The sequence below is a fragment of the Rhipicephalus microplus genome, chromosome X, assembly GCF_043290135.1.
Source record: "Rhipicephalus microplus isolate Deutch F79 chromosome X, USDA_Rmic, whole genome shotgun sequence".
Lineage (NCBI taxonomy): Eukaryota > Metazoa > Arthropoda > Arachnida > Ixodida > Ixodidae > Rhipicephalus > Rhipicephalus microplus.
The window spans coordinates 162594834-162611542 of record NC_134710.1 but is presented as its reverse complement, the minus strand read 5'-3'; the positions used below and the strand labels follow the sequence as shown (position 1 = coordinate 162611542).

General features: G+C 44.3%; 1 protein-coding gene across 1 annotated transcript in view; it reads right to left on the bottom strand.

Annotated features, from left to right (window-relative positions):
* LOC119177105 (annulin) overlaps positions 1-15762 on the bottom strand; it is a 96405-nt gene extending 80643 nt beyond the window's left edge. Inside the window, exons 1-4 of the mRNA XM_037428491.2 lie at positions 15495-15762; positions 14530-14685; positions 14057-14278; positions 10715-10942 (exon numbers count right to left, since the gene is read on the bottom strand). Of these exons, the coding sequence (XP_037284388.2) occupies positions 10715-10942; positions 14057-14278; positions 14530-14685; positions 15495-15672 (784 nt within the window). The 5' untranslated portion in view covers positions 15673-15762. The remainder of the gene's footprint in view (positions 1-10714; positions 10943-14056; positions 14279-14529; positions 14686-15494) is intronic.
* Between the last annotated feature and the right edge of the window lie 947 nt (positions 15763-16709).

Below are 16709 nucleotides of genomic sequence, written 5' to 3'. Positions count from 1 at the left end.
TCTAAGCACATGGGTGTTTCAGCGTAAATATCGCTGCATTAATTTCGTTCCAAGGTAAAAAATGGCACTCATAAACTTCGTTTCACGTTTTAAGAAGAGTTTAAGCACTGAAGTGTCACACTTGATACAATTAGCGCTCTGTAGTAGTACCATGGCCAGATAAACATAACTTAAGCTCATGGCATAGTCGAACTATATACAGTGTCGTAGTTATACACCTAACAACAAGGTCCAAGTACAGGCGTGACGTAGAGCCTTGTTTTCGTTTACAACCACGCTGAATTCACTCACCATTTAATAGCCTTCATGTTTGAGCAAATGCCAAGTGCATTTTACGATGTGCCTAAAGCTGAAAGTGGCACCTACACTAAAATATTTCTGGTAAATGAAGGGTACACAACACTCTAAAAAGTTGCACATCGCTGGTCTTATTGCAGTGCATTACCAGCCGAGCAAGACCGAATACTTTCATACGTCGTTTCAGGCATACGAACACAAGCAGTTAGGCTTGCGCTGACGTATCCGAACAAACCACCCTTTACGAACATGCGCGATCAAATACTCCCTTATCTAAACACGACGTGGCTAGCAGACGACGCAGGGAGCAATCCACACATCACCATTTCGGCCAGTTGCCGCCAGGCGGTGACTCTGCTTGATATCGCGGTCAGCCCCTCCCACAGCGCCTAACGAGGGGTGAAATGAGATTGATTGATTGATATGTGGGGTTTAACGGGGTAAAATGAGAGTGAATTGAAAGTGAACAAAGAAAAGAAGAATTCCGCGCCTTAGTAGCTGTTCGTTTGCATGTGCGTTTTGTCGCTGCGTTAAGTATCCTGATTAGCTAGAATTTGAATCCTGCGAGTAACTTCAACATTAAAAATTTTTGCCTGTAGAGTAGCCCCGCGACCAGGTTCATAATGGTTAAGGTTAAGTTCTGTTTGCCGTTGTCCACCCGCTTCCTATTTAACGTTGAATATCACAGATGGGATAAGTTCACTTTGTAAACTTAGTCTACCATTTTCCTTCTTTACATTGTTCGTATATTCAGATAATTTTTATATGAATTTAAACCAACTGTTGAACTCCCACCGGGCCAGTCAGTGAATATTTTAGGATCTTGCTTCTTTAGCGGGAGAGGAGGGGTTGTCCCTCGTCATTGCACCGGTGTGGACGCTAGTGCTCATTGCTCCCGCTAGAGGAGCAGCCGTGATCGTCGTTTCAACAGCGCTCGTTAGATGGCGTGCCGCCGCTCAGGCGACGCTCGCTCCACTCTCGGCGCATCCTCTAGTTTGGTAGGGGACCGCTAGGTGACCGCGCCCATATATAGCGCTTATAGTTTCTGTATATGCAGAGTTGCGCTACTGCTTTCCGGGTGCCGCTCACCCGGCTTTTGACGATTTCAGCAATGCTATTGGTCACGGACCATCACGTGGTCATAGGTGGTTCAAATGCACTGCATAAAAGCCAACACTACACAGACGACGCCGATGCTTCGCAGTGTTATGAGCGTGCTGGCGCCCTTCACACAGACACCTAGTGCGTCCGTCACGGACACTGGGTGCGTCCTTCACAGACACTGGGCGCGTCCCACAGAGACGCTGGACGCGTCTCGATGGTGGTGCTGCCCACTCCTCCTTCAGCATCTCGGTGCCTGTAAAAGGCCGGCGCATCTAGCGTCACAGGCTTCCTCGTCCACGTTGTGTACATAGGTTGTATATATTAATTTTTTGTTTCTTTCTGGCTGCCTTTTGCTTTGCCACAGCCTGGATGCACCCTGCCCGGCGTTGACCCTCATGAAAAATAAATGGAAAGCGAAAAATAAAAAAAGCAACGCTAGTACTCAGAAGCGCGAGCGCTGCTTCTACGCGGGCGGTAAATGGCTGTCCCGCAATGCTTTTGAACCCAAGATGTCGTACCTTGGCGCAAGTATACTACCTAAAGGTAGCATATAAGGTAACTCTAATAGTGCTCGCTCTTGTCGCACTTCCTTTCTCTTTCGCCGGACATCACTCAGTGCGTGTCAATACCACTACCCACTATGAACACCGCAGAAGCCAAGGTGGCGGCGCGGAGGGCTTGCAATGAGGCTGCAGTGCCGGGTCATCGTCAGGACTCTTCGCGAACTTTCCACTGCATTCTAGAACTCATGATTCTCTGGCTTTTTACTTTATGGATAAGAAAGCCATTATACTAAAAAGAAACCGTTCCTCCGAGCTTATGTGATCCCTAAATAAGCTCTTGAACAAAGTCTACATACTGCATCAGTATGTGAATATCTGTATATGGCATATTGATATGTAAATAATAAAAATTGTGTGTATAACGTGTATATGCAATCACACCACAACAACTCTCGTGTCACGTCTTTGTATGATGATGATTAAGCATATGTACAGAGTATTCATGATGTGCTGGATTTAACCTCGGGAGCAAACTCCTTCATCATCATGCACTTCTTGGATATGCGGGAATTTTTCAAGTACGTTAGTGCAAAGCAAAGCGAGGGCTATGAAACATTCGTCCCTTTAATCTCTTGTACTCGCCCTGTGATATATGCTTGTAACAAAACCAACAAGCCCTGTTTGTCGCTATCTCTAGGTGGCATCTACACGTCCTAATTGTTCGGAAGGGTATATAAGAAGATTTTCCTCACACACCCCAAAAGATCAAGTTCACAGTGCTTTTCTTTTGTAAGAGCTATTTGCCGCTTACCCTCTGCATTTGCTGGTGATAAGCACAACATCCGGATTGGATAATATGCGCTGTTATTATCATTCATAGTGATATTGCGAATGCGTACCGTGACATGTGCTAGGCTTTCAACGTCAATGTCCATCCATCGAACTTCTACCAAATATCCCCACCCATTTTATTTTGTTCCTTTTGTTTGCTTAGGGCAGAGGTTTCAAACTAACCTTGCCAGTGGGCCACAGCCGCAGGTTTTAGTCTCACTAAAGGTCAGCGTAGGGAAGAAGGTTGTACAATCTGCCAGCAAACGCTGCCGTTTGAAAGACGGCTTTCCCATCTCTCATAGGCACAGCATTTATGAACGAGATTTGGTATTGGGAGCGAGTATTGCACCATTTATTTAACAACTATCTCCAAAATATTTCAAGCCTAGCTGCACGCGGATTTTGAGTTACTTTTCGTTTTACGATTATACTTCAAAATAAGGTGAACCCATGAGATGCTTCACGAACACAATGCCTAAAAGCTTTCATGTCTGTGGAGCTTACGAACATAATTAATAAAAATTTTTAAATAATGTGGAGTCAAGACAGTCAGGTTTAGGGCATGCTACTGATTCACGGCAACATATTTCAGGTATGTATTAGGCAGATGCGGCGTCAAGAACAGCTATGCAGTGTGTATGGTGCTCACACGGTTGCGTCCTGCTAGTATACGCACGAAACAGCCGACTGAATTTCGCCGGGTTTTTGGCATGCAAGTAAATATTTACTCCCTTTTGCGGAAACTGACTTAATGCCAATTAGGTGAAGCATGCACTCAATGGCTCTTGGCTTCACTTAATGTTGCCAGCAGTCTCTTATTTTTTACGCGTTTCTTAAGCATGCTCTGTTCCCGCCGCACTGTGCCATGGTACACCCTGCTCTGCCCTGCCTTGTTGCTGATCATGGACATAAACCACACTCACTTTGTTAGGAAGTCCATGTGGAGGTACTCCGGCTCTGCTTCTGATGGTTCACCATCGGTGGCGGGGTTAGATGCTGGAGAGTGGTTGCTACCCGTCGGTTCAACTATACGTGTCGCGGATGGCGGGAGCTGATACTGCGGTCTGAGCTTCGGTACCGCTAGCCTCAGGGCTCCACAGCCAATGCCGCCGCACTTGTTCGTTTAAAGCGCGCGACACGCAGCCACTGATGATGATGATGACGCCTTAAATATGGCTCATACCCACTCAGGGAGTTCAGCCAAGAACTGATTACATGAGCTATATAGACATTTTCAGTATTTAATATTTATGATGAAAAGAATGTACGTAAAATGAATAGAGTGCAATAAGTCTTGTTCTCCCGTCCAGACCAGACAGAATAGTCATTATCTTGAGTACAACTACGCATCTGCTATTGTGACCCGTCAACTTGCTTCACATTGCGCGAGCCCTGTTTGTACTGAAGGCGCTAACAGGCAACCAGCAAAAAAATGTGGCATTATTGAGTATGATTAGCAGTTTATTACCTGAAAACCTGAAAAAATTCCACTTGCTATGGATACCTGGCCACTGCGAGAATTATCCAAATGAGATGGCAGACTCGGTAGCCAAAGCGTTAAGCAGACCACTCTTACCTATTTTACTTGATTTCGCCTATGTAACAGCACTCATATATAGAAATGCTTGTTTGCACAAGGGAGTAGAAAAATTATCATTGGATAAAGTCAGAGACTTCGTACATCTAAGACTTTGCTGCAACAAACAGTGGTGTGTATCTCGGCAGTTAGAAATTACAATCACAAGATTACGATGCAGAATTCCGCACCTGAATTATTACCTACAGAAGGCTGGACTAACAGCATCTCCGTTATGTCTTATTTGCAAGGAATCAGAATCCATAGGTCATTTCTTTTTATCCTGTCAACGATATTCTTATCAAAGGAAAAGATACCTGGTCGAACCAATTGAGAAGCAAGGATTAAAAATAAACGTGGCAGTAATTTTATCCTTTGGAAGGATTACATCAGGTTATAGCCACAGGGAGGTTTGCTCTGCCGTGTGTGCGTACATAATGGCAACAAAAAGATTACCTTGTTGCTATTGATTACCTTGTTGCAATTAAGGCGCTATTGTTATTATTATTTGCGGCTACGAGATACCTGAATGCCTGACTCATAACTAACTCACTTGATGATCCTGCCACCGAGTTCTTGCCCGATCCCCCTTTGTGGGCGAGTGCCAGCAAAGCTAAAGGCTCATCATCATCATGATCATCATCATCATCAACCAGTGAACGAGAGTGCCACCCGCATTCAGTTCGGAACCTAAGCTACCATATTTTCTCCTTGACCACTATTTATATAACGTTAAACGCTGAATATACTGCATACCCACGTTTATCGCCTTCTCATGCACGTGAGTTTTCTCTCATGTATGGACAAATGTACGGGGTGTTCCTCCAAACACTCGTAATCAGTGACGAATCTTAAAAGAATTATTGGGATCTCGTAAACAGGGGCTGAGCGGAAGCTATACATGTACCATAGGAGGAAGAACAACCTGCAATAAAATATTTGTTAAGCTCGAGGAAGTGGGTCTGATTGCCAGTCACTTCGGCTGCATTTTAATGAGTTACAATGCGAAACTACCCGTGTACTTAGATTGGTGCTCGTTAAAGAAACCCAAGCGGTCAAAATCAATTCGGAGTTTCTCCCCCTACGGCTTGTCTTATCAAAATATAGTAGCTTTGGCACGTTCGACACAAAGTTTAAGTTACTGTCTTTTATCTATTCCCTCTCAAAGCCTTCTCTATGACAAACTGGCTTATCACCATCACTATATTATTTAATTTGGATTTTACGAGACCTTAGTAGGTTCATCTATAAGGCGTGTTAGCGAATTCACAGAAGCATTCTCGCTCTCATATAAAAAGTTACAGCCCTTTCAACTGTATGGGAAAAGGGAAGACCAGTGAAACTGGGGATGCGTTCCGACAACGAGGCGTCGTGCATGCTTTTGACTTCACTTGCCCGTTGCCATCGTTGGCAGTTGCTCTACGTCTACGCGCTTACTGCTGGGCTTTCCGAAGTTACTCGTACTGCCACTGCTCTTCTTTGGAAAGTATGAGAGACTTCCAACCCATGACGAATCGACAGAGCAACTGAACCTGTCACTAGCATGATTTCTTGCGTCATGAAAACAACAGACAAACCGGACTGGTTGACGGGACCTATTGGAGAAAGGCTACCTTTTATTAAATACAGCTACGCAAATCTCAACGTACGTATTAGCGCAGACGCGCTGATGGGGCTTCCAATGTGAGCTAGGTCATGTAATCAAGTAGAAAAACATAGGGCCCCCTAAAAGGCGTGGTATAATCTACGCTTTTTTTACATTCTTAAGTATCAAAACTCCCCCCGCCGTGGTGGTCTAGTGGCTAAGGTACTCGGCTGCTGACCCGCAGGTCCCGGGATTGAATTCCGGCTGCGGCGGCTGCATTCCCCATGGAGGCGTAAATGTTGTAGGCCCGTGTACTCAGACTTGGCTGCACGTTAAATAACCCCAGGTGGTAAAAATTTCCGGAGCCCTCCACTACGGCGTCTCTTATAATCATATGGTGGTTTTGGGACGTTGAACCCCTCATCATCATCATCATCATCATCATCATCAGCCTGACTACGTCCACTGCAGGACAAAGGCCTCTCCCATGTTCCGCCAGTTAACCCGGTCCTGTGCTTGCTGCTGCCAATTTATACCCGCAATCAATCAAGTTTAAAAACTCCGCCAACCCAGCGTTTAATTCGATACGAGAGGACGTGGCGTGCCTGTCGAATGACGTAACGGAGAACGACATCCGACAAGTTATTGAGAAGTCACCAAGGAACAAGGCAGCTGGCCGTGATTTTATATCATCAAGGATTTTAAAGGACAATGTTGATGTCATGTGTGGTCCGTTTTGTCACATATATAATCACGCATTTTCTTCTCGAAAATACCCTAACATATATACTTAAGACTACCGAGGTAGTACTAGTTTACAAATCAGTTGATCGTAATCTTCCGCACAGCTACAGGCCAATATCTGTCCTCAGTATTATTAACACTACGCTTGAAAAATTGATTTCGTCGCAATTAAGGCGCTAATCAGAATATACTTTGTTCCCAGCAACACTGTTTTGTTGCTAACAGGTCCACTTCAACTGCTGTATCAATGCTTACACAATATATTATTTCCGGGCTACTAAAAAACAACATAGTAATAGCAGTATTTTTAGAAATAAGCAAGGCATTTGATGCTATTAGTCCCGTCATTTTATTGGGGAGAAATGCATTGCTATGGAGTTGCGGGTAACTCACTTTATTTCTTTCCCAGTTATTTATCGACACGCAAACAAAAAGGAGTCATTGGTAACATCAATTCATCTTGTAGTTATATTAAAGGTGGGGAACCGCAGGGTTTTGTATTAGGCCCTATATTGTTATTTCTATTATATCAATAATGTACCGCGATTCCTACAGAGGTCTAGGGCATGGATGTACGCGGACGACACTGTTTTAGTTCTTTAGGGCACTCCTTAACAGCGCTACAAAAACACATGAAGACCAGTTTTTTTAACATTTCGGAATGGTTTGCCAAGAATCAGGTCACTGTTAAATGTACAAAAAAGGAACGTAGTGTCTCACTCTCACAGGAAACACATTGATACTGAATTTTTAACCTGACAATAAGCAACGCTCCTATTCAACAAATTACTTCGTTTAAATATTTGGGCGTCATTTTTTATGAAAATTTACCCTAGCACGAACACGTACAGTGTGTGCACGCAAAGGTAGCCCATGGCTGCTATGCTCTGATAAAGGCTCCCCAATAAAAGCTCGCCAAATAATAAATGTTCGCCAATAAAAGCTCGCCAAATAATAAAAGCTCGACAAAAGCTCGTCTCTGTGTTATATGAGTTACTGCTTGGAATCGTGTGGTGTTACGTACAAGAGTCTTATAAAAACTATTGAATGAATTCAAAAGCGCATACATTGAAAATTACTAGCTAAGTTAAACCAGTAGGTAATATTTTCCAATCACCATGCATTTTCTCGGCAGCAATGTTGCGTGACTACAATATTGATGTTTCGGTAAATAAAAGAAGTAGTAGAAATTCACTTTTGCCTGCTAATATTTTCCTAACTTCTACACGCAATACGGGACATGCTTCTAAGGCAGTTTCAATCTGCCCAAATGTTACAATAGTTATATAAAAAAACTGACCAAATTTGATGGAAAAAAAATTAGTAACGCGATTCCCCTTGAGAATAAAACAGCACGTAATTTCGGCCTAGCATACAACATTTTTTTTAAGACAAGATATATAAGCCTGTGTCTATGTCTGTTCGATTTTATTGTCATTGTCTTCTTTTTTCTTTTTCTTATGAGTGCCGGGTACAGTAAGCTACTTGCAACCTTATAAGTTCGAATGTTCGCAAGAGAAAATGTATACGTGTATTGCCTGTTTTATATGACTTGTTTTCGTTTTTTTCAAAGGGGACCTGTAAATTCTCTATGCACATTGTATTGTACCGGTCACTAGCCGCCTAAGGCTATCAGTGCAAATATTCTTTGTAGTTTTATTGTTTTATATAAAATAGTTATATTGATTGATTGATTGATTGATTGATTGATTGATTGATTGATTGATTGATTGATTGATTGATAAGGGTGTGTCTCGAAGTCATTGCCACCACCCACGGGAACTAAGTGGTGACACGCTTTGCCCAGTTGAACGCCATATTGCGTCGTGGTCGCCGTCGCGGACGCCCCCTCTTTTTAAGGTGACGGGCAAACATGATTATAGGTATACGGCTGTACGGAAATCATGGAGACATCCTTTATGTCGACGATGTGGCAGGCCCACTTGAAGGAACGGCTAGAGCGCTGCTGCCACGACGGAGGAAGGGTGCGTTAACACCTCCACGTTGATTAAAACGGCACGCCCTGACGTGGCTGAGGGGATCAACTCGGCCCTAGCAGTGGCACATGCAACCGCAGATTCTACTATTACGAATATCTTCACCAATTTCCAAAACGCTTATTGATACTTTCGTCAAGGCATAGCACTAAACACAGTTACCCGCACTTGACAAAACATACCTTCGTCTCCCCGTCGTGACTAGGGCGTGGGAGACTGGTAATGAGTGCATCCCCAGAAATAAGTTCCTCAATGCGCATGTTCGAAGCGCGAAAAAAAAGAACAATCTGCTCTTCCTTTTTTGTGACCGTCGTATTCTGGCGCTCACTCTTTTACTGATATTCAGTAGCTCCGGAATGTATAGCATCCAACAAACCACTTTATTGCCCTCAAGAAGGTGTAGAGTATTTTTCCTGACATGTAGGCGTGTCATTATGCACCCACTACCATTCCGGAGATTATAAAGATCATTTAATTACATACAACGACATCACAAAATGTTATTACTTGGGGAGTAGGCAACGTGTGATGACATCATTGGAATCAGACACAAGCTGGCGGGCTGTCCCGCGACATTTGCCGACCGTGAAGAACAATGGCTTTACTGGCAGAAGATGCTGCAAAGTGCGTCTTATCAAGATCAGCTACGGGCAGTCCTGAAGGTTCACAATCACACCACATGGCTCGGCCTGACGGTACCGATGTGGACGCGGCCCGCCTCGGTCTGAAAAGACCGGGATTCAGGGCACTAATAAAGTTTGGGGCATTAATGAATTAGAGGGGGCGGCTATACTGTGAATCATGACTACATCCGAACAAAAAAACCATTCGGGGATGTGGTCCTAGGACATAATGAGAAAGTAGAAGCTATGATCAACATTCGGTAAAAAATAAGAGCACTTTTTTGCATTTACCCACGTCGTGTCTATTCACACGGTATTTGCACTTAGGCTACCTGTTGTGCAACGACTTTCATTATGCAGGTGTTACCTCTTCACGCATTGTCCTCAAACTATAATTCTCATGGTGTGGATAGTCTTATTCGAAAAATAAACGCAGTAAAGCTCAGGACATCACAGAAGTGTTATAGGGGACACACATGATGACAAAACTGCGATGTCGTCATTGTTCTGTGACGGAGTTCATTTGTCTTCATGATCTATTAATGAGGCTGCTTTGAACTCTGCTGATACCCTGCGACGCTGCCCAGTGTATAGTGACCCACATGCAGTATTATCATGCTGTTAGCTTTTGGTTGATTGATATGTGGGATTTAAAGTCCCAAAACCACCATATGATTATGATAGACGCCGTAGTGGAGGGCTCCGGAAATTTCGACCACCTGGGGTTCTTTAACGGGCACCCAAATCTGAGCACACGGGCCTACAACATTTCCGCCTCCATTGGAAATGCAGCCGCCACAGCCGAGATTCAAACCCGCGACATGAGGGTCAGCAGCCGAGTACCTTAGCCACTAGACCACCGTGGCGGGGCTGCTGTTAGCTTTTATAAAGCATAGAGGGGTGCATTGTATTCAAAACTATAGTTAATCTAATACTGACTATTTGATTAGGTATTCGAATCGAATATAGTCACTTTTCGTAATTATCATAATTCATCAAAAAACGTGTACTCCTCATCTGTGCCCAGTGAAACAAAGTTCGAGCAAAAGTGAGACGAATTTCAACCTCATGGCCGAAGTATTGCATTGAACTGGAGAAGTTACGGACAGCAATCATTTGTACTCCTTCGAGAATCCAGTGTGCCAACAAACGTCATCTCTGTTTCCCTAATAATGAATTAGTGTTTTTCTTTGTTTTTAATGAGTGACGCTTAGTAGCGGTCGTTGTAAGGAGAAGCTTTCTAAAAGTAATAATACTAGAATCTAAATACAGTCTTATAGTAAACCGTGTAAAGAAGGGTTCTTTATTCTAAAACTGTTGGGACAAATTGCTCTATATTTTGTTTCTCCGACCTGCTTTTGACACTATTCAACGTGTATTTCGTTGAAAACGTTTGGTTGCTATTCGAAATTCCCAAATGGTGCAAGTACAAACAATGGTCGTGGGGCCCTCACCTTGCTCGGGCAGATGAACGGGGTAGACGTCGTCGTCGTAGAAGGTGGAGTCCTCAGACTCGGGCTCCCGCAGGAAGCTGTACTCGTCGCGGATCATGCTCTCGAACGAGTCGTGCGGTTCATCGGACGGAAAGCTGTCCAACGCTGGCGCTGGCTCGGACAGACGCGCTGGCCGGTTGCCTCGGTACATGCCGAATCCCAAAGGAGACTGGATAGCTGCGATAGGGCCTTACCGAGCATGCGCGGGCCATCAAGTGACCAGGTCAAGCGATAAAAAAGTTTAAATCATCGCGCGGTACTCTGCGAGTTTTCCTCACAACCTCTCATTCAAGATTGCTCCGCTGGAGCAGGCAATACGCAAACCATGCTGTGTTTCATTCAGGTTTCATAATTATTCTCATTTTATCAGAAAAGCGTGGAAATCATGTACGTCATAAATCTAAGCCTATGCAGCGCGTTGTGCAACAGAACGAGGCCACATTCCAAGTTCTCCAGAGACATTGAAGAGATAGTTCAACTGTTCGTTTCGTTTATTAAGCAGCCACCGTTAAAGGTCGGTATCGTTTGTTGAATGAAATAAACGATTTGCCTTCCCCTTCCCTTCTGCTGACAAGCTATCTGGTACCGCAGAAAGCAGGCGTCACGCTGCGTAAATACTGCCTTTTTCTCACTCAAGACCTCTCAGTATCTTCTTGGCACATACATTTATTTATTCATTTATTTAAAAATACCTTACAGGCTCTATTACGGAGCATAGAATAAGGGGGGTACATAGGAAAGAATGCTAGTGGGTGATACTTCTGCCACAATACAAAGCAACTATAAAGCAAAGCAACTACAGAGCAACCAATAACTAATAACTAATAAAAATACAAAGCAAGTAATAACATTGGAACAAATAACAGTGGTTGCACAAATGATAAAGAGGAGCTTCAAGCAACAACAAGAATTTCCCAGCCGCAAAAAAGCACAAAGAACAAAAACCGAATTCAAGGAGGTTATACAATGCTATTGAGATAGATGTATCATTAATTGCTCGCGAAAATTTTCATGATTAGTTAAATTGACAATGACGTCGGGTAGGTCATTCCAGAGTGCTATGGCACGAGGCAAAGCCGATGAATTGAATGATTTTGTTTTTCCAAAGATGCGTGTGATGCTTCGCTGATTTTGAAGTCATTTAGACATGCGCAATGGTGCCGTTAGTGGGAAGGGTGGTGGCCTGGACGCGTGAATATATTTATGAAGCAAAGACAGGAGGGCAACTGTGCGCCGTATGTCTAGGTGCTGTAATGAAAGGTCATGTTTTATTTGTGTGACGCTCGAGGGGCGACTGTAAATACGTGAAATGAACCGTGCCGCCCTGTTTTGCACAGCTTCTAGCTGATTAATGAGATAGGCTTGGAAGGGGGACCATATGGGTGATGCAAATTCCAGCTGTGGGCGAACAAAGGTTAAGTAAGCTTGTTTGCGGACGTTATTTGGCGCGTTTCGTAGGTTTCGACGTAAGTATCCCAGTGTTCTTGTTGCGTTTGCAGATATGTAGGTTACATGTGCCACCCAAGTAAGATTAGAAGTGAAATGAACGCCGAGGTACTTATACGAAGACGACCGTGACACGTTGGAATTATTTATGGAGTAATGAAATTCAACAGTTAATTTTTTTCGACTAAAGGATATTACATTACATTTTGATAAATTTAAAGTCATTTGCCATGCACCACACCAGTTGTTAATGAGATTAAGGTCTTTTTGGAGAGCAAGGTGGTCATCGGTACTAGTTATAGAACGGTGTAGAATGCAATCGTCAGTAAAGAGCCGTATTGACGAAGAAATATTAGTTGGAAGATCATTAATGTAGATTAGAAAAAATTACGGCATATTCACGGGGTGAATGATGATGAATGGGCGAAGCTCCGGAGGGATTCATCGGTAAACTGTGAATCTTCCGTGTAATTCGCCCAGTCGATCATCATGTAAAGACGTGAGAAACGCTGTGTGTGTATATACACAAATCAACTTTTATTTGTTCTTAGACGATGGATGGCTTGCGATGTCCCTTCATTATGACGGCTTTATGGTCTGTGCCTTGCGCTCTCTCCGCTGTGCAGCCTTATCCATCCGGCGACTCCGAGCGCGCGCCAACAGCGAACGGATTTTATTACAACGCTCTCCCTAGCGTACGTCGCCGCACTAAATCGAACGATTGCCTTCAACCAATGACACGCGCCATATGTGACATCATTCCTATTTTATAAGATCTCGCGTCTTTCATCAACTACAAGTACCGCTTTCTAGTTTATAACATCTTGCATCTTTTCATCATCAGCTACAAGTACCACCATCTAGTAAACACTACAAGAACTAAACGAGAGGTGGCTACATACAGGAGACGGTACCGCCATCTAGTGAACACTGCAAGAACTAAACTAGAGGTGGCTACATACAGGGGACGGTACCGCCATCTAGTGCACACTGCAAGAACTAAACTAGAGGTGGCTACATACAGGCTACAGGGGACGCACAGCCCACGCCCTAAGGAGCTTCGCCCCTAAAAGTAGTGGCCCCAAGACGCTATACCCTGAGGCACTCCGGAGGTGACATCGGAAATTGGAGAGGAAGAGGTATTAACGAGAGTGAACTGCTTTCGAAAAGACATTTCGTATTTTACTTTAAATTGGCGTGTGGTAAAAACAGTAAAAAAAACGGCCTTTTGGGAATGACCGAAGACTGGCCATGCGCCATACTCGTAGCCACCAGCGAGATTGCATTTTTATTCGCGTGTAATAGATAACTTTCATGGCACTGTGACGTGGTCGAATCCCTTTGGCCCGTATGCGATGTCACTCTTCCTGCAGTTCTTCTCAGAGGATCTGTTACAAATAACTCCCATTCGCAAGCTACCGCGATAACCGACGAGCCACCCCAAGGTAAGAAATTGGAACAGGCTGTATAGCAGACGTTGGCGTCGCGTTTCAGCTCACCGACCTCATTCAGAACAAAACGCTATGCACTTCTGTGGCCTCATCGACTCTCGTGAGCTGGTCAAATGATGTGTCGGAATAGGCAATGCTATATTTTTTAATCAAAAGAAAAGGAATCACCCTTCAACGAAAAGAATGTTTATCAGACAGTTTAAAAAATGTTTCAGGTTACTGCTATGCTTGCACCAACGGTTGCATATATTTGAAGTAAGGAGATTAAAATAACAAACCACTGAAGTATTTATGCGTTAAGTAAGCACCCAAAAAGTGCGTATTTATAATGAACCTCCCTCTTCTCAATCGCATAATGCAAGTGTTTCAATGTTTCTGCCCAACAGTACACAGTATGAGCGCTCACCAGCAGCCCCTTGGGCTTCCCTCACGAGCTGTGCCAGAAGCTGACAGGAGTGCATCTGGGCCCGGCACACAGCGCATAGGCACAGGTGCTGCAGAAATCCAAGCTCGCCCTCGGGCGTGCCGATGTCTGTCGAGTTGCGACGCGAGGCATCCTCGGTGACGGCTGGCAGCCGTGGTCGTAGACGGGGCTTTCCGTACGGCAAGCTCGAGCGTCCGCTGCTTCCTGCACAGTGGCGAAAAAACAGTATTCCCCTAGCTGAAGTGGCGCCGAGTTTTGGCTAGCCTTACCTCGAAGTCTAGCAGCCCTGTTGAAAAGAAATTTCGTCATAGTGTTAATGGCAAATATCCAACTGCTAATTACGCAGTGGTGGCACTGAGCCCAAAGCATACAGTAACAGCGCATTCATTCGTTGCTGCAGCAGATACAAGTGAACATCAAAAAAGTATAACCAATCACAACGAGGCTATTCACACCTTTGGAGCACAGGCACCATGGCAGGAAATCGAAAGGCTTTGGTTTGGATACTTTCGTAGACTGGTCTGAAATTCCTGGCTTCATTTCAGCACCATTGTATTGCGACTTCGAGCTGGAAGGGTCCTTCTTTGACGGAATCAATGGAACTGCAGATCCTGAAAAATACGATTGCGGTTCATTAATGAACGTTCGTTTTCATCCTTCGTCGTGCCTCATGGAGGTGATTCAAGTTGAGGGTTTCTTGATTCGCCATACATATAACTCTCCCGTTGGAAACTGGAAGTATACGGGAGGGAAGCTCAGTCCCCGTAAAACCAAGCTTTGCCAGCAATTTCTATTCCGATTTTTATCAGTGACATGATCTACGCCTATAATCATCACTGTACAGCCTGCCATTTAGTTATTATTATAAATATGAATGACAGCTGGACTACAAAACTGTCACCTCGGGCATGAATAGACACAGTGCTGCTTTCGTTAAAAAATATTCCTAAGCAACCTACACCATGACACTACCACTTGAGATGACTGCTGAACCGTTTGCTTTCTAGACAATTTCATAGGGAAGCAAGGCGAGGATTTTCCTAATTGAAATATGTTTCCCCGAAACCGGACGAGGTGCAGCTTGGCAGGTTAATGGTCGCAAAAATGATCTCAAATTCATTTTGACGCACCAGACAAGTTGAAATGTTGAAATATTCATAATCAATGTTTTCTTTTTTTGGTGTCCATGTGCGCGTGCTCAGTTTATTACCACTGATGTATGCTAAAGGTATTGAAGATCAACAATACCTAAAACATTTATATTGTTACTTTAATGGGTAAATAAAAGAATACTGTAAATATTTTCGGTGTTTCATGCACCCTGACCGACAACTTTTATTCTTCTAAGTGTGCACACACACACACATGCACGTGCATGCAGCAAGTGGTTGTTCACTGCCAATAATATGCGTTGGAATACCTCTATGGCCATAGACTGGCGCCGAGCCGACCGACTCTCTAGAGGATTCAACGGACGACCCCTGAGGGGGGGCTGCAGGCTCCTCTGGCCGCATCAAAAGCGGAACATTGGCGTACACCGCATCACCGACCAAAGGCTCAACGGTGGGAAACGTGCGCCGCGAAACAACGTCTCCCATGCGCCGGTAGCAGCCGTCGTCGCTGGCCGCCGAGGAGACAGACGTGCGTCGGCCGGGCCGCGGGGAAGGCTCGGCAGACGCCACTCTTCGTCTGCGACCTGCGGGAGTGATCAGATGGGACATGTTTGTTTTACAATCGTTAAAGACTATTTTCAGTTTTGTAAGCACCATACACCAGTGGAAGGGTGTGCAGGTAACAGCGACAATGCAGCACACGTGGAACAAACTGTCAAGTTAAACACGACCAGCAAGCATGTATAGAAGTTTAACGAAGCTACAGTGTTTATGTACACTCGTATTTTGAGAACTGCATAAAAACACGGTTTTTCGTTGTACCATGATTTATTCGACAACAAAGACGCAGATAGAATATGTGCTGCTGTACGAGTAGCCTTCGAAAGACTGAGAGGAAAAGAACGCATGAAACGTGGACACAGCGGAAACCTCTTTATCGGGACTTCTCCGTCCCTCGGCACACCCTCTATTATCTTGTAATCTGACACGAGAGCCCTTGCTAAAAATAATCACACTTATAGTCACTCTTGTCACGCGGTAATTTCTTCATATGCACAATGTATCACTCAGTCCAGCAACAAGCGCTTAATAGTGGAACTTTTTTATATATTATTTGGCGTGGTATGTCGGACATCTACAGGAGAGCTCGTGAGGTGGCCCGATCGCGTTTGCTTTCCGGCTGCTGTTGGGTAGCTCGCGTTTATGACAATGCACAAAGCCAGCTAAAATTAATGTGTTGTTTTTTTTTAAAGAAACTATTTAAATTGTCAAAGCTGAAATAAGCAAAGAAACGAAAGAAATGTCAGCAAAAAAATAATTGATTGATATGTGGGGTTTAACGTCCCAAAACCACTATATGATTATGAGAGACGCCGTAGTGGAGGGCTCCGGAAATTTAGACCACCTGGGGTTCTTTAACGTGCACCCAAATCTGAGCACACGGGCCTACAACATTTCCGCCTCCATCGGAAATGCAGCCGCCGCAGCCGGGATTCGAACCCGCGCCCTGCGGGTCAGCAGCC